Source organism: Panthera tigris, chromosome B3 (assembly GCF_018350195.1).
Source record: "Panthera tigris isolate Pti1 chromosome B3, P.tigris_Pti1_mat1.1, whole genome shotgun sequence".
In the NCBI taxonomy this organism is placed as follows: domain Eukaryota; kingdom Metazoa; phylum Chordata; class Mammalia; order Carnivora; family Felidae; genus Panthera; species Panthera tigris.
Window position 1 is genome coordinate 5,271,524 of NC_056665.1, and position 25,708 is coordinate 5,297,231.

The 25,708-nt window shown below is 50.6% G+C and overlaps 1 protein-coding gene and 1 long non-coding RNA gene across 3 annotated transcripts in view; both read left to right on the forward strand.

The window, feature by feature from the left end:
* Positions 1–25,708, forward strand: part of CRTC3 (CREB regulated transcription coactivator 3) — a 102,890-nt gene that overhangs the window by 52,795 nt on the left and 24,387 nt on the right. The window contains 6 exon segments of the mRNA XM_042988004.1: positions 6,420–6,539; positions 14,130–14,191; positions 15,817–15,879; positions 17,705–17,805; positions 23,634–23,669; positions 25,558–25,643. Of these exon segments, the coding sequence (XP_042843938.1) occupies positions 6,420–6,539; positions 14,130–14,191; positions 15,817–15,879; positions 17,705–17,805; positions 23,634–23,669; positions 25,558–25,643 (468 nt within the window).
* On the forward strand, positions 8,523–13,950 carry LOC122239366. 2 transcript variants are annotated; one of them, XR_006218360.1, is made up of 3 exons: positions 8,523–8,754; positions 10,577–11,478; positions 12,101–13,950. It is a non-coding gene; the product is annotated as an uncharacterized LOC122239366 (long non-coding RNA). The 2 variants fall into 2 exon arrangements; XR_006218359.1 differs by lacking the exon at positions 8,523–8,754 and having other exon boundaries at positions 9,869–11,478.

Genomic DNA, 25,708 nt, shown 5'->3' on the forward strand with positions numbered 1-25,708 from the left:
CCAGAATCCGAAGCCGGCTCCAGGCTCCGAGCTGTCAGCACAGAGCCCGATGCGGGGCTCAAACTCACAGACCGTGAGATCTTGACCTGAGCCGAAGCCACCCAGGTGCCCCTTCAATACATTTTTTTTAAATGTATTAAAACTTCTGACAATGCAAGAGCATACAAGAACATACTTGCATTTAGAGTCATCCAGCATTTAGAAATTCCTGTTTCACTAGAGAAAATTGGCAAATTCCAATTCTCCTGCTTTTAATAACATTGTGTAGAAATACAGCCGTAAGCTAGGATTGATCTTTGTTGCAAGAAAAAAAGAAAAAAAAAGCGTGGCTTGGTCTTTCACACATAAAGAATATACTGTAACATATGTAGAGCGTGTGTGTATATAGAATATAATGTAGGATACTTTTAATAATGATAATCCCCTTGAGGGGACAGTGAACAGCTCTCCAGCTCTCAGACTTGAGCTCAGGTCACGACGAAACAAGGGCTTAGTAGGAATCTGCTTGTGGTTTATTAGTCACGTGGAAAGATCTGGGGTTTGTGATTAACCACAAGCTCCACACTATGCCAACAGTACGGTACATCTGCTAAAAGAGTTAATGCAAATATAGGTCACCTGATAGGTCAATGGTGCCTACTGACAGGAAGTAATTTTCCTCCTAGGAAAGGTAAGGAAATTCACCTGCAACTGCTCAGCCAGTCATCTCTGGCTGCAGCTTTCAGAGGCGATGTGGGCAGCAGGTGGGCGCCCGCACCCACGAAAAGACACCTAAATGAGCTCTTGGTCCCGGGCGGGTGCGGGGTGCGGGGGTGCACTGAGCCTGCCGTACTCTCTGCCATTGGCCCTGGATTTCTGCCCAGAAACGCACAACTCTGCTTCCTCTGGAAGATTCACACGTTCTGTTTCATCTCAGCCAGCCTCGACCCCCCCCAGCAGCCATCCTAATACCTGCATCCCTGATCTAATTTGCCATCCACATAGAGATACTTTCACAAGCAATCGGGGAGCCTACAGTCCTGCAAAGGGAGGAGGCCTGAGGGCGAGACTCTCTGTAAGTGGACGTCCCGTTCTCAGCAGCACCTTGAACTGCTTGGGGTCTGCCTCCTTCCCCGCACCCCCCCCCAAAAGGCCCAACGACAGAAAGTAGGCAAGAGTCGACTGTAGCCGGTCTCCTTGCCGACTCAGGAGTCACCTTTACCCCCGACCCCCAACGCAAACCCACCTCGTTGCCCTTTGCTATTGAGGTCCGTGGAACCTTGGTGCTTGGGCTGTGCTCCACCCTCAGTCTGCCTTCTGTCAAATTTGGCGACTTAAGCCCAGAATCCACCTTTCCCCTGCCTTGTGTTACCGCTTGGTCCTTTCCTCTCACACTCAGCCTCTGCCAGTTAGGTCCCAACGTGGAACGGAATTTGATAGCTGGCCCCTTCGCTGCTAAGGTTCCCGTGTGACCCTCCCGGTGCTGAACCTCATCGTCGGGCCATTGACACTGGCCCCACTGCATTGTCTCAGGCTGCCACCAAGAACGTGGCCGCCCACAGCGTGTCCTTTCCACCTGCTTCCTAGTGCCTAGAAAGGGGTGGGGGGAGCGTGGTAAGGCGTGTGCTGGTGCAGGCCCTGGAGAGGTGACTGGACCCCCCTTCTGTGTGTGTGTGTTCCTGAATAAAAACCACCAAGCTGTCCCCAAACAAACAAAAAGGCAAGGAAGCCCAGCTAAATTTTGAATTTTCCCACCACAAATACTTGAAACATTATTGGGCATCGGCTCAACACCCTCTTGGGTGTTGCCCTGGCCTTGCTGGGGCCCTCAGCACGCACTTGGTCTGCCTGCGGGTAGTGTGGCCCTGGGGCCCCCGTGGCAGCGGGGAGGGGCGGTTGAATGCGGAGGCACAGAAGCCTTCTCGTCTTCGTTTAGTGTCTGGGTCCCGTGTCCTGAAATAGGATGGTATTTATCAGAGCCCAAACCCGGGTCCATCCTCAAAACAGGTGCTGCCAATTTCCCAGGTTCTTCTGACTTGAAGGAAAATCAGACTCTGCACATCACTGTAGCCTCTCTCTGCTGTCACTGTCATATTAGCTTTGTTGTGCTAACAACCGCTCCCAAAACTCTGGGACTGGGGCAAGCTTTTTTTTTTTTTTTTTTTTTTTTTTTTTTTTTTTTTTTTAACTCCTCTTTGTTGCTGGGGGCTCTCCTGGATAACTGAGGCTGAGGGAGCATCCCTGTTTGGGTCATGGAATTCTCAGGGCAGAAGGAAGAGAGTAGGAGAGTTTCTGTTTGGACAAATGTATATCATGTCTGCTCCCGAACCGTGGGCCAGAGCCAGTCACACAGAGCCCTGCCAGCATTCTGTCTGTCCAGCCATTCATCCCAGGCTGTAGCTTTTAGAGGTGACCCGGCATGGGCAGCAGATGGGTGCCTAACAAAGATCTAGGTCCTTTAGGGATACTTTGGGAGGCTCAGAGTAGCGGGAAAGCCCCTACCAATGGTGTTGCCCGTGTTGTCTATAAAAGGACTCTGTGGGGTGGCCTCACCTTTAACAAGATGCTTGCCAACACCCAACCACCTAGACATCCATCCTCCTTCTAATGCCCAGTGTTCTTAGTCTGCTCGGGCTGCCCTAACAGGACACCACAGACTTGGGGGGGGGGGGGAGGGCCACTGACACAGCAGAAATCTCTTGTCCCACAGTTCTGGAGGCTGGACGTCCAAGATCAAGATGTGGGCAGGGCGGGTTTCTGGTCAGGCCTCTCTTCCTGCCCTCACACGGCCTTTCCTCTGTGTGTGTGTGTGTCCTGTGGTCTCTTCCTCTTTTTAAATTTTATTTTTTTTTCAACGTTTTTTATTTATTTTTGGGACAGAGAGAGACAGAGCATGAACGGGGGAGGGGCAGAGAGAGAGGGAGACACAGAATCGGAAACAGGCTCCAGGCTCCGAGCCATCAGCCCAGAGCCCGACGCGGGGCTCGAACTCACGGACCGCGAGATCGTGACCTGGCTGAAGTCGGACGCTTAACCAACTGCGCCACCCAGGCGCCCCATGTGGTCTCTTCCTCTTAACAGGACGCTGGTGCTATTAGATGAGAGCCCACCTGGAGGACCTCGCTTAACCTGCATTTCCTTCTGGGTCCACATACAGTCCCTCTGGGGCTTAGGGCTTCCACCTGTGCACTGAAGCAGGTGGGGGAGCAGTTTGGCCGGTAAGCCCCAGTGCCCCTGGGATAAGGCAGCTTTCGCATGCATCATCTAATTTCGTGTTCTCAGCAAGCCTGTGAGGAAGTTATCAGCAGCATCCTGTCCACTTTACAGATAAGAGAGAGGGGATGACTGGCCGTTAAGAAAACGATTCTGGACTGGAACTGTTTCTTTGACTCCAAAGCACATGTTCTTTGAATTGCAGCGTGGGGTGTGGGCCTCCTCAACATTGGAAGTGAAATACTGTGCACCTGCTGAATTAATAGCTATAAGGGTTACATACACAGAAAATAGGTACAGGAAATAGACCACAAGAATGTATGTGCTGTGTGGGTACAACCCACGTAAAAAAAAAACTATGGATAAAACTTGAAAAGGAACTGAAAGCACAAAGCCCTTGGCCTTCTAGTTCTTTTTTGTGTTAGAGTCGACCTAAGAGGTACATTGTGTTTTTTTTTAATTTTTTTTTAACGTTTATTTATTTTTGAGACAGAGAGAGACAGAGCATGAGCGGGGGAGGGGCAGAGAGAGAGGGGGACACAGAACCGGAAGCAGGCTCCAGGCTCCGAGCCATCAGCCCAGAGCCCGACAAGGGGCTCGAACTCACGGTCCGTGAGATCGTGACCTGAGCTGAAGTCGGACGCTCAACTGACTGAGCCACCCAGGCGCCCCAAGAGATACATTGTTAAATAACAGACTTTTAGCTCTCAGCAGGCACAAGGCCATAGTGTTTCACAGGCTTCCTCTTCTTGAGTCTGCTCAGCCACCCCCCCCCCCCAGCTTCCCCCATGGAACACCTGCTCGAGCTCATGTCATGAGCAAGGCAGGTGCCTGTGAGTCCAGAAGGCCGAAAAGCTCAGTGTAGTTTGGAAGAAGACCAGCTGCTGTAGGGGCAGGGGGCTTCAGTGGTATCTCGCTGAGCATGAGAAGAAAATATCCAATGTTGGCAGAGACCATCCCCCGCCCCCAAGCTGAGTCCAGGCAGCAGTACAGGATTTGGGCCCATGCATTTGGGGACCGCAAAAGAGGCGAGTGTGAACAGCAAGTATGTGTGTAATAGGAAGTCTGCCAGACGTTCCAAGAACTCTCTGCTTTTTTGGAACCCCTTCTAGAGGCCCTCAGCCCCACCTCTGTAGGCCGGTCTCCGTACTCCGAGGCTCCTAGATGAAAGTGTGTTTCCAAGGACATGTAACACCACTCAGGTGAATGTTGGTCCTGTTACCAGAGAATCCTCCCTTTTACCCTGGAACAAAGTCATCTGTCCCTCGTGTTCCTGTGTAAACGGGTTTTGAAAACTGTGTGATGTGGGTGTGCGTCCTCCTGATTAACAAGGTATTTCATTTTGTCACTCCCTGGAAGATTATGCTGTGTTGTCTGAGATCAGCACCCAGTTTACCCATCACAACAGCTGTTTTTCATGCCCTCAGAAGTTGTTCCTCACGAAGATCTCTTTGTTGTAGGAGATGACAGATTTGGCTTGAAAAAGAGATTAGACGGGGCACCTGGGTGGCTCAGTCGGTTGAACGGCTGACTTCGGTTCAGGTCATGATCTCGCGTTTTGTGGGTTCAAGCCCTGCGTTGGGCTCTGGGCTGACAGCTCGGAGCCTGGAGCCTGCTTCGGATTCTGTGTCTCCCTCTCTCTCTCTGCACTTCGTGCTTTCTGTCTCTCAAAAATAAACAGAGAGATTAGAACTCTTAGACTCAATTAATTTAGACATTGTATCAGCCTGTTCTGGAGAAATAGGAGGCTTTCCCAAGTCCAGAGTGAGAAAATCCATGTTTCGCAAAGAAAAAGTAACCACCAATTCTTAGCTAAAAGAAACAGCTCCCCTATAAAAACATCCTCTGTTATAAGATTCCTTTCAGAGCAAGCTATTTATACATGATTCAGTTTAGATAAAAGAAAATCTGCTTTCGTATATTTCACAAACACATCCATCCCTTGTGTAACATTATATATATACTACGCGCACATCATATGTGTGATACAGTGGTCCAGCCTAGCGTTTGGCCTTTGACAACCAAAAAGATTGCCTTTTATGATGCCAGTCTCAAAAATGTTAAGAATGTACCCCCACGGCACCTGGGTGGTTCAGTTGGTTAAGTGTCCGACTCTTGATTTCAGCTTCAGGTCATGATCTCTCATGGTTCATGAGTTTGAGCCCTGTGTCGAGCTCTGTGCTAAAAGTGTGGAGCTTGCTTGGGATTCTCTCTCTCTCTCTGTCTCTCTCTCTCTCTCTTTCTCTCTGTACCTCTCCTGCTTGTCTGTCTCTCTCAAAATAAATAAACTTAAGAAGAATGTACCCAAGCCTCCCTTAAGAAAGGATTTCGGATTTATTGACCACGGGTTTATCTTGAATCTGTTTCTATTTTCATTTGTGCCATTTTTGGGAATAATGAGTTGCGCGTTTTCAACTTGTGTTGAGGTAGCATTCTTTTCTCTTTCCTTAACTGAGGGGTTACAGACTCAAACGTCTAACGTAGTAAGTCAGTCGGTGGTCTGGTGTAAGCATTAAAAGCACGAGAACGGGTGTCCCGCCTACAGAGAGCAGCCACTCTCGATTTCAGTCCATTCTGCCACATGGGAACATGGGACTGGGGTGGCCTGGGTGTTCAGATTTTTCCCTAGAAGCCTCAGACCTGACTTTTTAAACATTGTCAATTCAATTGGAAATTTAAAGACTCTGTGCAAAACAAATAACCCACAGTCTGTAGGTATTCCGGTTTATTTCTGGATACTGTATATCTGTATTTCTGGATACTGTGTATATATATTTCTGGATACTGTATCTGTATTTCTGGATACTGTGTTGTGTGTGTGTGTGTGTGTGTGTGTGTGTGTACACATTTATGGATACTGTATCTGTATTTCTAGATACTATAGGTATCCAGCTTACCTCTGTCTGAAATAGACCTCTTGCGTTTCAAGCATACTTCTGAGTGTCTGGGGTGTGATGTATGAACCTGTGGTCCTGCCTCGTAACTGTGACAGCTTTTAATGTGTCATCGATTTGGCTTTTATCTTAACACACTAAAGACCGTTTTCAGTTATTCTGCACTCCTACAGAAACAGCCCCACGTGTTCCGTGACTGTGTTTACCTTGACTCGAGGCACAGTCATAAACACTCGTAAAAATCCGAATCTGCCTTTTCATCTGCCACCGCTGCTGAGGGTGAGTGTGGCGATTTCATGGTCACAGGCCGACTCCTCTCCCTTCTTTCCGCAGCCGTCCCTGCACCAGGCTGATAGCGCACGGGGGACCCGCCACCATGGGCTGGTGGAGAGGCCGGCCAGGACCCGCTTCCACGCGCTCCACCGACGGTCTGGGGACAAGCCGGGACGACCAATATCCTTTCTCGTTGTCTGAGGGCAGTATGACTTCTGAAATGTTTGAGAGGTTTTCAAGGTTTCTCTTCCCTACAGTTCCCCTTTGGCCTCCAAGCCTTCGTTTTATCTGATGAAGGGAGGCAATAAAAACAAACGAGTTGGAAACTAGAAACATCTCTGCAGCTGAAAATTGGAAAGATCATCGCGGGTGTTGACTTGATGAAAACGGTGATAAAGCTGAGTTGGGTGACGTAACTGGACACAAGCAGAACCTGTAACCCGGCCCTGTTGCAAGGCCGCCTCAGGATTTTCTTCCGAGGTCGGCCAAGGCACAGTTAAACCTGACTTTGAACCAGGTTAGAGAGACCTGCTCTATCTAGCTAAAACAGACATGTGGGAACCTGGCTGATTTTTATTTCTGCTGACCTGGGGACCCTGCTGTGAGAACTTACAGAAGAAAGTTCACGCGATCCCCTATTTATGCAGTTCCAAGACCCATGCTGTTAAGTAGGAATGAAGAAGAGGAGATTTCAAAGTCCCCTGATAGTTTTGTTTTTCAGGGGCCGGGGCTTAGGCAGTGGGCGGGGTGGTCACCGCTGGGCCACCGGCGTTGTGCTCAGGGCTTCGGGGACACAGTTTGGTGGGAGAGGACGTGGAAGCAGCGTGCCGGGAGGCCCCGTGCCCTCCCTACGCTCCCCCCTCTGGGGTGGAGGAAGGCACAGGAAGGCGGGGTGCGTGTCACTGCACAGCTGGTTCCTGGCAGTGATGGTAGAGCTGGCTTCTCGAGAAACCAGGAAGTGGGGGGAGGGCACGCGTGTTTGCCGAGCACCTACCCATGCCAGGCACTGCGCCGGGCCATTTCTGTGTCATTCCGTCCTCAAAACTCACTGAGTAGTTCTTGCGTTTTAACCCGCATTTTCCAAGGAGGAGGCTGAGCGTCGAAGTCACTTGTCCCAGATTCGCGCTGTCGAGGTTGGATTCAGCCCGGGTCAAGCGGACTCCGGGCCTGGGCCTCTCCCCTGCCTCCAGCACTCGGTGGGTCGGCCCCCGGACCCTCTCCTGCCGTCAAGAGAGGCCCTGTGGGGAGGGGGGTTGTAGGACACACACAGGGGACACGCTTCTCCTGCCCCCGGGCTTCCTCCAGCTTCCTATCTGGAGGCAGGGATAGCGACCCCAGGGAACGTTCCCGTCTCCCCTCTCTTCCGCCTCCAAGGGACACACCGCGGACACAGGGTCCACGACAGACCCTGACTTCTAGTTTTATGTATTATGTGACTGCTGTCAGGGAGGGTGACGGTGACAGCTGATTCTGCGGGTTCCCTTCTGGAACACGTAATAACCCTTACGCAGAACGCAAAAGGGAGAGGAGAATCCAGACGAGTCTTCGGCTCATGTGCTCACATGTGGGAGGAGCATGTACACCAAACCCTCATCGAGACTGCTGAGAATTTTCAAGCAAAAGACTTTTGAGTGTTTCTTTGCTTGATTTAACAATATGTCTTTTCCCAAAGTCTTGATTCTCTTTTTCTCCTGTAGGTGTTCTCTGTAAATAGTATAATACATACATGACATATTCATAGCCATATATATAAATACCTGTATACTTGCAACTATCTCAGAGCCTTTTTACAGCAAGTATGGTCTAAGTATGTACACATGCTCACAGCTCTTTTAACCAAGGGAATAACTTAGAAGAGGAGGGGATTGAAGGAAAGCGACAGAGGACAGTGTTCATTCACTTAAAAACAATGAGGGGCTCCTGGGTGGCTCAGTCAGTTAAGCGTCCGACTTCGGCTCACGTCATGATCTCACAGTTTGTGAGTTTGAGCCCCGCGTCGGGCTCTGTGCTGACAGCTCGGAGCCTGGAGCCTGCTTTGGTTTCTGTATCTCCGTCTCTCTCTGCCCCTCCCCTTCTCTCTCTCTCTCTCTCTCTCTCTCTCAAAAAAGTACTAAACATTAAAAAAATTATTTACTAGTGTCAGGCCCCGCTGAGACACTGCAGGCATAGTGGCGAACATGATATGGTCCCTGTCCTCATGTTGCTTACAGTGGTCACAGTGCAGTGTGGTGAGCTCTCGTCGAGGCAGCTCATAGGAGGGGCGGCCAGGACCAGTGATGGGAGGCTGGAAAAGGCATCCTTGCGGTACGTCTGAGGCTTGCGGGATGAGCCACCAGTAAGGGGATGATGTATTTGTGTACTCAGCAGAGATCTACAGAGTCCCTTTTCTGTACAAGTACTGTCCACGCGCAGGGGACTGGGTGGTGGAACAAGACGTGTCCCCGCGTTGGTGAGGTTTTGGTCTGGGGGAGGTGGTGGACAGCAAACAGGTAAAGAAATGATTAAGGAAGATAATGGCAGAAGGTGGTAGGTGATGCAGAGAGAGGGAGGCAGCTGGAGAGGGAATGTTCCAGGAAGACGGTGTATCTTGTGCAGAGTCACAGAAGGGGCGACCACACCATGAGCTCAGGGGACTCGGTCTCCTCCCAGGTGATTTATCACGGGGTGTCACTTGACCCCATCTATGGGTCCCCTTGTGAAAACAGCAGCAAATACAGGTCACCTTCAGAGGGGAAGGGAAGCAAAAACTAAATTAATGCACAGATAGATTAAAGTTCATCACACAGTACATGTCTGATCCACAGGTCGTGAGACCCCTCTCTCTGTTCTCTTCTTAAGCACAACCTAACTGGGGTCTGGGGACTGGGCATCTGCTGATACAAAAAAATTTTTGAGCTCAGGCCGGTCCGTTAATGGACAGCGTGTCTCTTCTGCGGAACCAAGGGGCCGTGAGCTCCTAGTGAAATATAAGAGAGGGATAATTATACGTCGAAGGCACTGACATAAATCAGAAGAACTTGGGAGAAAGATTTCATCTTTCCTTTCATGGCCACATTCAGTTGATTTCGAAATAATTTGCTTAAAACGGTGGCCTTTCACACAGGGTCTTCTGTTACCTCCTTAATGTCTGTCTCCCACTTCTGTCATTTGAAAGTGTTCATACCAGTTTGAACCTTTGTTAGAACAAAAAGAAAAGGAAAAAAATGTATCCAGAATTCTCTTCCTGCAGCTGTTTCTTGGCTTGGAAGTTACTTCAGCGCAGCAGACTGGCCTAGACAGGGGTTCAGTCCTATGATACAGGGATCTCACATGAAACGGACATTGTTTAACAAATATTCTGGCTTCCTCCCCGAGTGGGTAGCAAGCAGGGCACCGGCCTGGGGACATTCCTCGTGCAGTGGGCAGCTGTGGCCTCAGAGAAGGCTAGTGCCCTGGGCTTTGCTGCTGCCACGGGCAGCCACCACAAGCAAAGACCAGGGCGCTGTCCAGCTGGGCTCCGCCTGGGGCCACACTCAGAAGGCGACGGGGGGTGGGGTGGGGGGGGACCGCCTGGTCCCTGGCTGGGGCCTGGGCTTGCGAACTCAGCTTAGGGGCTCTTCTATGTGTCTGCGGCCGCCGGTTTCTGCAGCAGCCCTCTTCCCTCCTCCAGGGCAGTGGACATGGGTCCCACACGCCGTCTGGTCACGTTTCTGAACAACTAACGTGAATTTGCGGCAGATAGGATATTATCTTAGACCTGTGGGTAACACATCGAGAATGCAGGGGACACACTGGAGAATCATGCTAAACGCCTTCCTCTAAAGGTGTTTGTAGAAAGAGAGAAAAATAAGTGTGTGGAAAATTTCTGATTTATGTTCCCAACAAGGCGCAGGAGTGCATTGCATCTGGGAAACTAGCGTGAGTGGTCAGGAAGGGATGCCTTAAGACCTGCCAAAGTTAGGAATGGCTTTCCTCTTTGGAACAGGCCTTGCTTTGAGTCTGTGCAACGAGATGAAAGGTTTAGGACATTGGTGTATAGAACACGGTTTCTTTGACATACTCAGCCTGTTACATTTGAGGAAACGCTACTCCACTCCCCCCCCCCCCCACCGGCCCCCAGGGCTCTAAGAAGGCTTGCAGCTAAAAAACTTTTTCTCTTCACCCGGGACTAACAAAAATGCATTTGATCACAAAACCCAACTTTTACCTAATACCCACTAGCAATTTCCATCTTAAAGGACAAGGAACGGGCTGATGTTTAGAGCTTCTCGGGAGAAAATGTTCAGACTTCAAAATTCCACATGCGACCTGTCTGTCGCTCGTGTGCCAAGGAGAGCAGAAAGATGTTCCCACGCACGCAAGGACTCAGAAAGATCCCGCTCAGATTCTCTCTGTGACGTTGGACTCCAAGATGTTTTCTAGCAGGACGTAGTTGGAGGCAAAACAGGACAAGAGGAAGTAACATGATGGCGAAGACGTGGTTGAGAAATTAGGAAGGAACCAGACTGGGACCGGCTCTGTGTGTTCGCTCTGACCCTGGGAGTCGTCTTGCGGGCGGGTTCCAGGAAAGCAGACTCAGAGTCCACTCGCCCGGCCGGCTGCCTGGGAGGTCCTGGGCCTGCCCCACAAACCACCCCCTGGTAGAACCCTGAGCTCCAGAGGCTCGGAGACAAGATGGCCAGCCTCCAGGCTGCCTCTAGAAGGCTCTTCCTGAGCCCTGCCCCAGGTGCGCTTACCACATGGGAACAGGAAGCCGAAAGGAGAAGCCGGGCTGTGCTCTCCAGCCACGAGGCCGGCAGCACAGCAGAGACAGGGTGGATGCGTCTGGAGCTTCTGTGGCTCAGTGACCCCACCCATGGGTAGAGGAGATGGGCCACCAGATGTCCTGTCTTATCAGCAGAAGAGCTACTCCCCTTCCTTTGGGGAAGAGTGAGTAAGAAGCTTCCCTGTGACACTGCCCACGTGGAGGAGGAGGAGGGGAGGCCTTTGGTCAGCGGACTGAGGCAGGGACACAAGGAGCTTCCTCTCCAGATCCACAGGCATGTGGGGAGCACGTCGGTGGGTGAAACACGGTGGACGGGCGAGAAAAGGAGCAGACGCGAGGGAGGAGCGGGAGTTAGTGTCCGGGTGGAGTTTGAAGGTACTTTTGGTGGCAAAGCCGAGCAGGCGGTGGGAAACTGGGGCTTGGCACGAACTGTCGGCGGCGGGTTTGGGGGTCCCTGGACTACAGGTGCCCAGTGCCGGTTGGAGCCAGAGGCCGGGGCAGGACTGACCCCCGCCCCCCCCCCCGCCCCCGGTGAGCTTGGGTGGGCCCGGCTCTGTGTCCTCGGGCACTCCTCCCCGAGTGTCTCCAGCCTCCCACGCTGCCCCCACGGCGTGATGCCCAGCAATTCCAAGGCCCTTGTCCCCGTCCTGTCCCTTTGTGAGCAACATGGGCTGAGAGGCTGTGAGGCCATGGGGCTCAGGGAGCATCAGGGTTGGAGGAGGAGGAGGAGGAGGAGGAGGAGGAGGAGGCGGCGGCGGCGGCGGCGGCGGCGGCAGCAAAGGACCTGAAAAGGAGTGCGTGGGGCGGGTGTGCCAATAAAAATGTGCACACTAATGTGGGGACCTTTTAACCTAGGCTAACCGGGGGTGATGGCCGAGGAGCTGGTCTGGCTCGTTAAAAACCCTGCTTCTCCGTTGGCAGCCGGTAGACGCCACGGTCGTTTGTTGAATTGATGGTAAATTCAAGTTGACAAATAAGGGTATTTCCCCATCTTTAGGTCGTCCTGTAGGACATGTCGGTGTTGTGGACTAGTCAAAGCCACCTGAGTGAAAGCTCCTGAAATCTTAAGAAGACTTTTCTGGGCTTGCCTTCGGTTGACTGCAGCTTCGTGAGCCAGTGACGTTAGCGTTTCTCCTGATGCCCAGCAGCTCTTGCGTTTTTAAACGGCCAATAAATGACATGTGCCAGGGAGAATTAAGAATGCTGAGCGGTCACATCTTTTGAGTTTTGCTGGCCCGGCCTCATCGCATCAAGAACCCCAGCCGGGCCCGGGGTGGTGTGCCTGGGCCCCGGCCCCTTGGGAGGCCGAGGAGGGCACGGCCAGAGCCCAGGGCGGCCGACCGGTGGGGCGTCCACGCGGACTTCCGCATCAGGGTGGCGTGGAGCTGGTGGGTGGGGGGATCTCACCTGTCAGCAGCCGCCGCACCCCGGCCTGGGCGATGCAGTGAGAACCCCTGAAAGTTAATTTCAGGAAACCACTACACGTCCATGCTGTTAACATGCATCAGAAAGGTTAACATGCTGCCTCGAACCTCACCATTGAGGTAATGGGCGCTTGGTCATTCTGTTACTCTTAAGGCTCCACGTGCTAAGTTGTGTTAGCGGCACTGCCTCGGGGACTTAGGACGGCAGGGTACTGAGAGAAACGGGAACCTTCTGCTTCCTGACGTTCCGCTTCTCCCCACGGAGATCCATTGAACTCTGCAGGAAGCGGAAAGACAGATGCCCGCGGGTGGGGAGACTCGGTGCCTCCTGGCCGATGGCTCGGTCCACCAAGGCTCTGGTGGTTTTCATCGGTCAGGGGGCCTGCCTCCTTCGTGCTCGCCTCCTGTGGCGTATTCTAGTCTGCACTTCACATGCACGAAGCCCCATCGTTGAGGAAGTGTCTCCCTTTTGAAAATCATCTCTTACCGTGTGGACTTAGGTTCAGATTAAGAAGTAAGCTAGCTGCAGATGACAAATACAGAGAGTGGACCTCGTGATCATAACGCCCCTCCCGGCCACAGGGGCCTTTCACACCCAGTCGTTCATCGGGGACGCCCAGGCCAGGCCTGCGTGACGGGGGCCCCCTCCCCTTCCTCCTGAGCCCACACACGTGGTGGCTTCTGTATAGAATCATTACAGTTTGCAGCAGGAGATTATTATGATTAAAGATATTTTGAAGAGACTGTTCTGTGGGTGTAAATGAACTAAATTAACTAAACGCCTCTATTGCCCTCGGCGTGGATATTGTCGTATCACATCTGTTTCTCTCTGCGTCTGGAATATGTCCCAGGGCACCATCCCCGGAAGAGTACAGAATTTAGAAAATGGAGCCCCCGACAGCCCAAGGAACTTACCATTTCTCCACCATTTCTAGTGCAGCTCTCTTTTGGTTGTAAGTAACAGGAACCCTCAGCTTGAAAAAAGGAAACTTACTGACTTATGTCCTTGGAAACCCAAGGGCACTATCCAGGGGCTCGCACAACAGCCCTGAGACTGTATCTGCTACGTATCCCCTGGTGGGTAGGGGGATCACACCTGTCAGTCTGTGTTGACTTCCTGGGTGGATGGGCTTTGTCTCCTTGCAGACTGACGCGGCTCTTGGGCTCATCGCCCCAACTGAGGGCACCCTTTTTTCCTCCTCCGAGGCACTCTCTGGCTTTGTTTATGTCAGGAGCCCATCCCTGACCAATCACTGTGGCCGGGGGTATAAGGTACCTTGGCTGGAAATACTGAGCCTTGGGACAGAGGGGCTTCCAAAGAATGGCGGCCTTACCGGGTTTGGGGTGAAGGGTGGAGGCAGTTCTTGAAAACAAAAGACGCTATGCCAGCCAAAAAAAAAAAAAAGACAGACCCCACACATGAATCATACAGAGACAGCACTCTCCAGAGGCAGTTGTGGAGGGAAGGCCTGGAGGAAGAGCGATCGGTGTAGAGAAACAGATAAGAACCAGAAACCCTGTTGTCTGACTCTCCATGATTCTGGCGTCTTCGTTCTGCTTCAACTTTCCATTAATTTTATTTTCCTTTATTAAAAATTCCACTTTGATGGTAGTACTTTCGGAGCCAGTTACTCCTCACAGCCTCTGGATGAGAGTTGGCCAAGGTAAGCAAGCCGTATTTAAAAAATGTCTTTACTGTTTATTTAGTTTTGAGAGAGAGAGACGGAGAGCAAGCCGGGGAGGGGCAGAGAGAGAGGGAGACACAGAATCCGAAGCAGGCTCCAGGCTCTGAGCTGTCAGCACGGAGCCAGACACAGGGCTCGAACCCACGAACCGTGAGATCATGACCTGAGCCGAAGTTGGACGCTTAACTTACTGAGCCACCCAGATGCCCCAGCAAGCCGTATTTTAAAAAGATATGATGTGTTTGTCGATGGCTCCACTTAATTTTATCCACCTTGAATGCTGTTGTAGAGATTTCTAGTATAAATCATGGAATTTTGTTTTCTCTTACAAAACTTAGGTCCTCCACAAACAATCATAGGCTTATATGGAAGTCTAAGATGAAAAGTAATTTAAAATAAACCTAGATCTTCATATTTAAAATCAAACAGAAATGCATTTGGAACACATCTACCAATGGAATGCTCTGATTTGGTATTCTTCTATTGAAGACACGGAAAAATAGGAAAAATAAACACCTTTGCTTGGGGTGTCCTCGTAAGCCATTGGAAGGAAAGAAAGATTTAAGAAGCTTCTAAAACTGTAATTTACACAGTGGATTTGATTTAGACTCTCTGAGTATTTTCATATACAAAGGGCATATACAAAACAAAATTGAGTATTTTTAAGTATAGCAGGCGACAGAATATAAAACCAACTGAAAAGATTGGCGTATCCACTGTGTATGTGATAATCATTTTCAGGTCACCGGGTCAGATTTAGGAGACACTTGAAGTGTACATATCAAAAAAAAAAAAAAAAAAAAAATCAGCTCTCTGTGTTGAGGTCGACTCTCCATCCGCTCTCCGGGCAAATCCCGACTGAGCACTTCACCGTGAATAACATAGTCAGGACGTGGGAAGTCCGCAAAAGATGAGTGATGGCAGGCCCCTGCCTCCTTGGGTTGTCACCTGCCCTCAAGAATTCTGGGATGCGAGTCGTGGGATAAATACAATACTGCGTTTTAAATCATAAAAAGGCATCTCTAAACTGATTGTTTTGCAAACTCGGATCCAAGAAAAAAATGTCTTCAGCTTCCCAGAGCCCTGGGATTAGTTGGATTGACGTTTTCATAAACTGGGCAATTACAACAGTTAACGTGTTCCTCCTCACGGCCGTCTACATGGGAATAGCATTTTTGCATCCAGGACGGCCAGGGCGCCCCCTCTGCAGACACGCGGGATGTGTGCTGGGCAAGACCTCATTTCCCCCAGAGAGGAGTCGGCCATAGAATCCAGAATCGAACTATTTCAAAGGTGCTTATAAATCCCCTTTTAAATACAAAACCAAACCTCCTTATGTGCCCAGCCAGCTAACCCTGTTCTCGTGGATTTGTGGTAGTTTTTATCATGGAGATCAGGAATCCTAGGAGGTGGAGAGATCACTCAGTCTGACCTCATTTTAACACCATTGAGCAAAATGACCAAGTCATGGAGCGTTTGAAGTGACTTTCCCTCAGGTTGTGCGGCCAGGTGAGAAGAGCCAGTTCTCAAACTCAGGCCCCAGGCTCCCCTTTGCTCCTGTGGATTGAACATCTTTTCTTTTTCTGTCACTCTGGTTTTTAAAGGCAGCAGCATCCTTGGAAAGAAGAAAAGCACCCTGGGTTCAGGCTGACATCTGCACTTAACAGGTACCTGGGTTCATTGCTAGTAGAAATAAATTTCCGAGACCAATCGATTCGATTGTCCTGCTGCCCTTGATATATTATCCGGTGGCCAGAGGATATTCATATCAGATGTGTTTATATGAGGTATTAAAAAAATGTCAAAGGCCTAAATCTCCCACCATTTTTCGAATGTCTGCACAGACAGCACAGGATACGTAGACAGTATGAGAACCCGAGGTCCAAGGCGGGGCCGCAAGATTGGCTCTTACTGTGCGACCTCGAATAAGTTATTTAACTTCTCCGTGCCTCAGCTTACTCACCTGGAAAAGGGAGATAATAATACCTGTATCAAGGGATGGTTGTGGGGATTAAATAAGATACAAGAAACACGGGGGACATTAGCATTCAGCCAGAGTTGGCTTGGCATCGCGATCGCTTTGGGCTGGACTCCAGCGGTAAGTGCTCTCCGGGGGTCATTTTTTTTTTCAATCCTGACAGCATCCTTCGAGAATGAATATTATTTTCTGTTTTAAGAGATTAAGTGACTTGTCCAAGGCAGTTTAGCTAATGTGTGGTGGTATTGGGATTTAAAAAAAAAAAAAGTTTCCAGTGCAAAATACAAAACATACACCAAAGAGAAAAGAGTGATGGGAAGTCCCTGTGCCCACCCTTCAGCTTCGGCCCTCATCGGCCCGGCTCCTTTCTTCGGAACCCCCTCCTCTCACCCCCGTCCCACCACCCACTAGACAGAGTATCACACAGGTAAATATCTCTGACAGGAAAGGCTGGTAAGAACCTCTTTTAAAGAAAACACAACCACAACGCCATTGACAACATTAACAGTGATTGTAATACCCAGGCTACCTTCACATTTGCCCAGTTATCTCTCTGCATTCGACTGATGTTCTCTTGAGCCTCTTTGACTCTGAAAAGGAGCCAGAATCCAAACCGGGGGGGGGTCTCTGACCCCAGGGGGCACGGTCTTCCTGATGCATCATGCAGCCTCCGAATCTCCTGTACCCCCGTCTGAGCACAGCAACAGTCTCCAAGACGTTAAGGCCCTCAAAGAGTGTTTGCATAAGTGGCTGTGTCTGTTGACATCAGGCTATCCCTGCTGGACGTTAAACTGGGAGATTTATAAAAGATACTTGTGCACTTAAAAATAACAAAGTAGCAATCACAAACTCATCACGTGTGTATGTAAAAAGATGCCTTCTTCTAGGAAGCACAGTTACATTTTCTAAACCACAGAAGAGTCCGCTGAGAAGAGTGGCAGTGCTGTGCCTTTCACAAACCTCCCCGAAGATAGAGATAGCGGGTCCTCGGCCTGACCCCACAGCTGCCATGTTCCTGACGAGAGCGAGGGCAGAAGGGCAAAGAACATGTAGTAGTATTTTCAAAGTTGTCTTGGCCTTGCGTTCTCCCCGGAAGGGCCGGAGGAGCCCTGTGGTAGGTGGCCCTTCACACAGGAGTTATTCTCAGATGGAGAGACTCTGGTGCAGAGAATGCACGGGTCCCAGCGGTCTTCTGAGTTGCAAGGGGGAACAGGAAGCCCCTCAAGGGAGGCGGTGAGTCCAAGGTCTGCGTTGTCGGAGTAGATGGTTACGCCATTAGCCTCCGAGCACAAGACTGTGCAGGCACAGACTGCCATCTTTCTGGGTGTGGGAGATCCTCAGAGGCTGTGGTTTGATGTGAGGGACTTCAGGTAGGTTCCAACTCCTCATCTTAACAGATGATTGTAAATTCCTCATTCCTGCCTTCTCTCCTGTGGGTAATTTTCAGCAAAGAATATTGCCTTCTTACTAAAGACAAATGGATTTTCAGCCAGACTCTCTCCTCCTCCCCTTAGGACCAATTCTGATTCCGCCCTTCACACGAGTGCCCTGAGCGCCAAGCCCCAGGACCCCTATGGAGGAGGGGGCCAGTCGGCCTGGCCTGCCCCGTACATGGGTAAGACACAAAGGCCCCTGCTAACGGCCTCTGTGCTTTCTCACTGTTTGGAATGACACGAGCTCCGGGATTTGGCCTTCATTCACCTTCCTGTACCACTTGAACCACTCTGATGTGTCTTCCTGTTCCCGTCTCTTCCTCTCTCACCTACCCTGGCCTACCTGGACCAACACCCTTGGCTCTGTCGCCATTTCTGCGGAGCTGTCCTTGATCTTCCTCCCTCCGCCGACCCACAGCTACCCATGTCCTTCCACCCCAAGTTCCTCCCTGCACATGCCTGTCTTGGCACCTGTCACCTGACTGTCTTTCTCATGGGTGTGCCTCTCCCCCTCTGCTCAGTGTGGATTTCCTGAAGTCGGCATTTTAATGGTCTTACTTCCAGCAGGGTGCCCAGCACACGGGAGCCCTTGGTGTTGGAGAACTGTGGAGAAGTTACACGGTGGCTCTCGTGCATGGAGCACTGGGCTAGAACGGACTCTAGGTGCTGACATCCAACCTGCAGGGTTCACTAAGACACTTTCCAAGCCTGCCTTTCCCTCTGCGGTTGATAATCTAGTAGGAAAAATGGTGTTGAATTACCTGTTCCCTGTGCAGATTGGCTCTTGTCCACAAACAGTTAGGGCCGCGTGTTTGGTCTTAAAACAGGAGCATAAGTAAATCTTGGTCAAGATAATAGCAGCTTTTCTGGTTTTCTTTATTTTTGAGGCCATTGAAGCCCTAGGTAGTCTCTGTTCCTTCCAAGGAGAATGTCCAAGGTCTTATTTCCTTGCCCACGGTAGGGATGGGATTAAGTTAGTAACAATTGTTGCCGTATTTGCTCCCTTGGTGCAGTTCAGAGACGGCTGCATTTGCCCAAACGTTCATTTACGTTTCAAGTGTCAGGTGGTTGAGAGGTGGTCTGGGCCACGAGGCTGTGTCTCCACCCACGGGAGTGTGAGCGTCAGGCTGGCGGTATCGTGGGAGCTGGACGGGAGTCCGGTGCTCACTGCCGAGGGAAATGGGGTGCACGGGAGATGCGGTAGTTTGGCCTCAGGAGAGGCATTGATGGGAGCAAAGAGAGAAACCCCAGAAAGGCAGAGGCTGTGATCAGTGGAGGTGCCAGGAAGTACAGCAGGACCCTGGTCTCCCTGAACCGAGAGGGAACCAGATTGATGGATTTTCGCCCCGGAACCGTGAATAACGAGCTCATTTCTGCCCCTGCCGTTCCTTCATTTGTGTTGTCGTCCTCTTTGCAAAGTTTATGCTTCCGCAGAAAGGGCCAGAATCCTCGAGACAAGAAGGAAATCGTGGGTAATTTTAAGGAAGGAGCCTTTCAGGCCTGCGTGCAGAGAGGAAAGAAAGTAAGTGAAGGAGGCAATTAACTGAGTGAGCTAGCCTGGGTGGGGAGGAGATTGTCCAGGTCGGTCGGAGGGCAGAAAGGCAACAGAATGGAAACGTTGATCGCGGTAGACAGACCAAGAAAGAAACCCTGGAGCAGAATTTCTGGGTTGACCTGAGAATCAAGGTGGTCACTCCTTTGCAAATCAGCAGGTAGAGATTGTTGGGCCCTCGTGGCTGACAGCCGGGGAAGGTGGGCTGACCTCCCAGCTCGAACCTCCGAGCTGTGTGCCTGCTTCTCTGCAGCAGCCTTGCAAGAATAGCATAGCTCAGAAACACATCCAAATAAGGATGTGTTTACATGGGAAAGCCAGCGTGTTTAAAGTATTCTTCAAGTCTCCAAGGATGGGGCTTATTTCTGGAGAATTCTGTTTGTTGGTGGGAGCTATTTTAAATAGTTTCGTGTATTTTCCCCCTGTAATTCATTAAAGTTTTTTTCATTCTCTTTTCCTTTTGGATTTTAAAAATATCAATTAGCTTTGCAAAAAGGTATTTCTTATTATAGGACCAACCAAATAAAGTAAAGGTTTAAAAAGTGATGGGAAACTATAATTGAAGCCCAGGATTTAGGCTCTGCAGCAGACACAGTAATAAGTGCTCTTTCCCTGGGAATCTTCCCCGAGCATAATGATGTAGCCTCAGTCCATGTTTTTCTTTGTTGGTTTGCTTTAAGCTGATAAGGGAGCATCTGCTCTTATGTAACTACATGAGCAAGAAACTGATCCATCCATGAGCGGGAGTCTGCGTCCCCAGAGGAAGAAGCCATTAGTCTGATACATGGCTTCGCAATTTTCATAATGGTTATTGAGTTGCGTGACAATTAGGCGTCAACAGTAAGTGGTTGATGTAAATGACAGAAATAAACTTACACAACCAGACAAGGCTCTTACAGTTTCTCTCTTCTTACTTAATTATCCAGAACCTACGAAGAGAAGCGTTGACCGTTTCCCTGGCAGCAGGTGCACTTGGCCATTTCACACGCACACAGCCCGGCCAGCAGAAGGGCTCCGTGTGAGCCTGGCTCGGTCTCCTAGCCTAGGACTGTCCCCTAACTGCCCTCCGCTCCCTCGCTCCCACGTTGCCGTGGAGGAGGGGGCTGGAGCGGTCCCTGTCCTTTCCGGGACCCAAGAGCGTGTGGGAATCATCTTCTGTGCACCCACAGCTATAGATAGATGCTGAGTTGTACCAGCTTTGGGAACTGCAGCCCTGAGCCCCTCCCCTGGGAAAGAGGCATGGCTTGGACCTCCGGTGGCCTTTCAGCAGGCAGATGCTGTGACCCGCTCAGTTAAGGAGAAGGTCTCAAATGCAAATAACCCTGAAGGAAATGAACCCATTAATGACCCTTTGTGTACGTAGAGGAGGGAGAGGGGGAGGGCACAAGCATCCCAGATCTTAAGGGGGTCCGAAGGTGTCACCCAGACAGCAAGAGTGCCAGGACGAGGAGGCTGAAGGGACCCACCTCCTGCTGCACCTGCCACATCCCTGCTCAACAAACCCAGCCGGTGCCAGGAGTTTAGATTTGTCCGGCATGGGAGCGGGCAGAAGGAACGTGGTCTGGGTTGCATTTGGGAGGTCAGCCCTCCGTGGCTCCGAGGCCTCGAGGGTTCCCGGAACACAGATGGAGCCGTGGTCGTTGCCGTCCCCTGTGGGACCGATGTGGGTGAGTGTCCTCTGTTTCCAGATGTTCAGTCACAGCGCGTTCCCTTTTTTAGCGTTAGCGCTTTATTTATAGTCGTATCCTAGGGCATTTTTTTAATCCAGTAATAAAAAATCCAGGCTTGGATATTTTGGTTCGGTGTTGGGTTGGCGCTAGCATCCATTACCGCCACCCCCGTTCTTGCTGTTACCTGAAGCCGCGAGCCTGTCGCCCGTGATTTCCCCCATTCCCACACCCCTCGCACCGTTCAGCAGCCAAGTCCGGGCCGTTCCGTCCTGCAGTGAGCCTCAGAGCCACCTCCTTCTGTCCTCGCTGCCCGGGCCCGCTTCCTGCCTGCCTGGACCGGTCTGCTGGTTCCCCGCCCGCTCTCCCTGCCTTGGGGCTTTCTCCTTCCCAGCCATCCCGCCCTCCCGCTGCTAGAACCCTCTCTCCAAAGCCCGGCTGTGATCCCATCACTCCTGATTGCTGCGTCGTCACGCCCGTAACTGGCAGGCTCCTTCAGTCCAGCCTCATCCGCCACTCCTCCCACCTTGTGCTCCGGCCATTCTGGCCCCTGCTGTACACACTGGCCTTGCCTCTCCTTCCCACTCTTCCCTTCTTCCCCGTCTCTTCCCCACCCTCCCCTCCTTCCCCTCCTCCTCCCGTCTTTACACTGGGGCATCCCCTTCACCCTCACTCCCCAGTGTCTAAATCCCTACACAGAGTCCCAGAATTTGCAGGCAGCGCGATCTTGGGGCTGCTAATAGTGACTGCCTCATAGGGCCGCTGTGAGGACGGCATAGACTGCCTCACAGAGCTGGGGAGCCTGGCACATAGTAAATGAACAGTAATGTTGGCTCTCAGTGTCATCATCCTGGTCATTATCCTTCATGGGCCTGACTCGGATGCCTCCTCCTCCAGGAAGGCTTCCTTCTGTTTCAGTGGTACCAACGGGATAGCAGAGGGGTGATGTCTGCTTGCCACTCCGTCTCACAAGGTAGCCCTCGGCTCCTCGCGTATGAGGGGGGGAGGTCAGCCTTCCTAATGGAGCCCAGGGTGGCTGGGGTCTTGATGACGAAGAGATGTTGCAACGTAGCTCGCCAGATTGCCGATTCAAGCTTAGCTTATTATTTGTAATGGGATAGTCACTGTTTCCCGGTCAGAACGGTCAAGTTCCAGGCCCTTTCTCAAGATGAGGGTCCCCAAGGAAGCCAAAGTATGAATCAGAAGTTTGTCTCCCCTCCTACTGACGCTGCTGATTGAGAGCCACGCCCTTTGTCTCTCCGCACCTCGTTTCCCAGTGCTCTCTGCTCACCTTGCTTTCCTTGGACGTGGCACATGGGGATTAAGCTCTAGCCTCGTCCGAGTCCCTAAGAGAGCAGGCGAGGACTGTCTGTGGAGGGTCCTCGGAGGTGATCATTAAAACCAGATTCCTGGGCCCATCCTCACACCCTCTGAATCAGTCTTCGAGACAGGCCCAGGACCCTGCATTTTAACGGGCTTGCCCAACTCTTGGCGTGCACCAAAGTCAAGTCTTAGGTCACTAACCTAGATTCTGTTTGCGTGGGCTGAGAGAGGTTCTGTCTTTATGAGTGAGCTTAATTTATCCACCTGTTAGCGCTCCTGGGGATTCTCAGCGGTGCCCCCTGCCTTGGGCCCCACCACGATGGGCCGTCTTCTACCTGTTTTGGAGAACTTGCCTCCTTGTTCTGACTTCTCCCCTCTGCCCTACCATCTGGCCACGCCTAGCACTCGCCAGTGCAGGAACTTGATGAATGCAGGTTGAATGAATGATCGTCAGACATTTCCTTTAAGCTGCAGAGGCTCATCAGGTTAACTGATAGGTTGAGCTTTCTCCAGAAACTTAACTAAGCTTGACCCATGTAAGCCTCTTTAAAGACTTAGCACTTAAAACTTTGTCCCGATTTTATACCGAAAACTCACTGTGTTTCATCACTCCAAGGAGCACGGTAACGTATCATTCTTGGCATAGTTCGTGGGTTTTCACTTAGAGCAATGGGAAATACTGTACTTTGTCATCTGCACTGTATTTTATGGGTTAAAAATGCTGGATTAGCCAGAATATATTCCCAGTCAAATTTTTTTTAAAACTTTGTGAATAGCTGTCACATACACTACTTAAATTGACTGAGACTCCAGGTAAATTTATTTTTAAAATAACTTGACCCCCTTGTAAGCAATACTTACATATTTATGTAAAAAAAATATATAAATATAAATATATAAATATATAAATATATATATATATATATATATATATATATATATATATATATATATATATATAAAACAAGGCACAACATGGAACTTCCAGTTTGTCCCTCTAGATACACGTGCTAAGTGTGGAACAGTCATGTGGATTTTTGGATTTGCCTGCCCTTCCCCCACCCCACCCCACACGCGGGAACATTTTGACCTTTATTTCTTTCCTTTGTGATTTGAATAGAGGTTCTCAGACTTTGTACATTGTCTTTCTTTCAGGATAGAGGCAGTTAAAAAAAATTAAGACGGAGATAATTTTAAAGGAAAAGGAAAGTAGAAAGGAGCCAGCTTTCGACTTAAATAAATCCTGTCTATTTTAATTTTAGTATAAATGCTAATGCACCTTGGGAAGAGCATCCGTGTACCAAAACCACCTTTTTCTATTTCAAAATTCTGTTTTCTATTTCTATTTTCTATTTCTATTTTCAAAATTCTATTTCAAATCAGAAAGAGTCACTGATTCTTGGCTAAATAAAATTGGAAGTACCACATAAAAGTGTTTTTTTTTTTTTTTTCCTTTCTCTCCCACTAGGTTTCTGTGATGGTGAGAACGATGTACACGGGGAAGGTATGAACTGATTTCACCTACCGGTGCCGAGCGAGATGCTAACCACAATATCTGTAGCCTCCTTTCCACTCTGAACTCTTCACAGTCCTGTGTCCAGGACTTCCCCAAATGCTGACACGAGCCACGATCAAGGGCAGGAGAGAGGAACCATGTAGTAGTTAGGTCACAGAAGTTGTAACCACATGAAAATATTAATGAATCAGTCACTGAAACCACTAGTTATCCAAACACTTTGTTTCTCAGCTGTCTCTTCGTATCTAGAAAGTTTTGCAAGTTAAGGCACCCGGCTGGTGCCTTAACTCAAGGCCCACATTCAGGGTAGAGATTACTTAAAAATAAAATCTAGAGGGGTGCCGGGGTAGCTCAGTCAGCTGACTGTCCGACTTCGGCTCGGGTCATGATCTCACAGTTCGTGAGTTCAAGCCCCGCGTCGGGCTCTGTGCTGACAGCTCAGAGCCTGGAGCCTGCTTCAGATTCTGTGTCCCCCTCTCTCTCTCCCCCTTCCCCCTCACCCCGAGGCTGTCTCTCTCCCTGTCTCTGAAAAATGAATAAACCTTTAAAAAACCCACTTTTTTTAATAAAATAAAATCTAAAAAGAAAAAGAAAAGAAAGTTTTCAACAGATGCAGATGACAGTGGGAGGAAAGGCAAACTGATTGCAAAGTGAAATTGCCAGTTTTGCAGAAGATACTGAGTTTCCTAAAGCCATTTGGAGCTGGCAACCTACTGACGGAGGAGGGCGTGACCCAGTTCATTTATTCACCGAGCACCAGGCGCGGTTTTCTTTCTCTAAATCTTTATAACCTGAAACTTAATTTGACCAAATAAGCTTTCCAAAAGAGAGTGGCTCGAATAACAGGATGAAGAGGGACGCCCTCCCACCCCACCCCCAGCCCCCACCAGGAACGGTGGTTCACCCTGGAATATCCAAGCCGAAATGGCAGCCGTGTCCTCATTCTCAGGATTTATTCTGCAAGTTTGGTCTCTGTTTCAAGTGACTTCTTTCTGGGGCCTCTTATCCTCGGGTGCACAGACTGTCCTGGTGTGGGGCCACGACAGTCACGCCAGAGGCCGTGTAGCCACGGAGGCCCAACAGCAGTTGTAGTTCTGAGCTGTCGCCAGTGCCTCTCGGGTTGAATCTCCTTCCTGACATCAGATCCCCCAACCCCCGGTCTCCCCTGGCCAGACCCGGGACATTAACATCCTCCCTGGCGTGGAGCTGGCTGTTCAGTGGCTCTGCTTCAAACCGTCTGGATTCTCAGTTCCCGTCCACCTGCCGCCCCCACCCGCCAGGGAGCAGCCTCCCTGCCACCTTCCATGCTGGGTCCCTCTTCTCTTCACTGCCCTCATTTCATCCCTCCTGGGCCACTGTGGCCTCTCCTCACCCCGCCAGCTTCCATGCTCTCCTTGCCCAGCTTTCAGGGCCTCCCCTCCCCCAATCTGGCCTCAACCTTCTGAACTTTATTTCCTGCCACTCTTTTCTTACGCCATGCTCTGTTGAGAAGCGTATCTCCATTCCGTAGTTGCCCGCCATTTCCTTGCTCCTGGGCCTTTTTTCCTCATCTCATCTCTCGGGAATGTGTTTTCCTGTGCCCCCAAAGGGCTCCACCGGGTGCCCGGCTGCAGAGGCCCGCACTGTCTGTTCCCTGTCTGCACGGCAGCCCCCCCGCTGACGCCCTGGTTCTCACTGGCGGCCCCTCGCTGCACCTTACACTCCAGGGCTGAATCCAGGGCTGCCCCACAGCAACGCGCAAAACCCCTTCTTCAGTAGCGAGTCACTACAGAACGTGTCCTATAAAATCACCTTGTTTGCAAAGATGATGAGTTTGGCCGAGGGTGGGATGGCCACCTTCTAAACACAGTGAATATGCTTTTCCTCCCCCCTTTAGTGCTATCTTTCCCTGGCCCGCTGAAGGAAGAGAATCTGCTAAATGTTCCCAAGCCTCTGCCAAAACAGCTGTGGGAGGCCAAGGAGGTAAGCGACCGTCCTCAGCCGTGTGTGTTGTCTCCGGGTATTTGCACGCCCGATGTCGGTGTGAA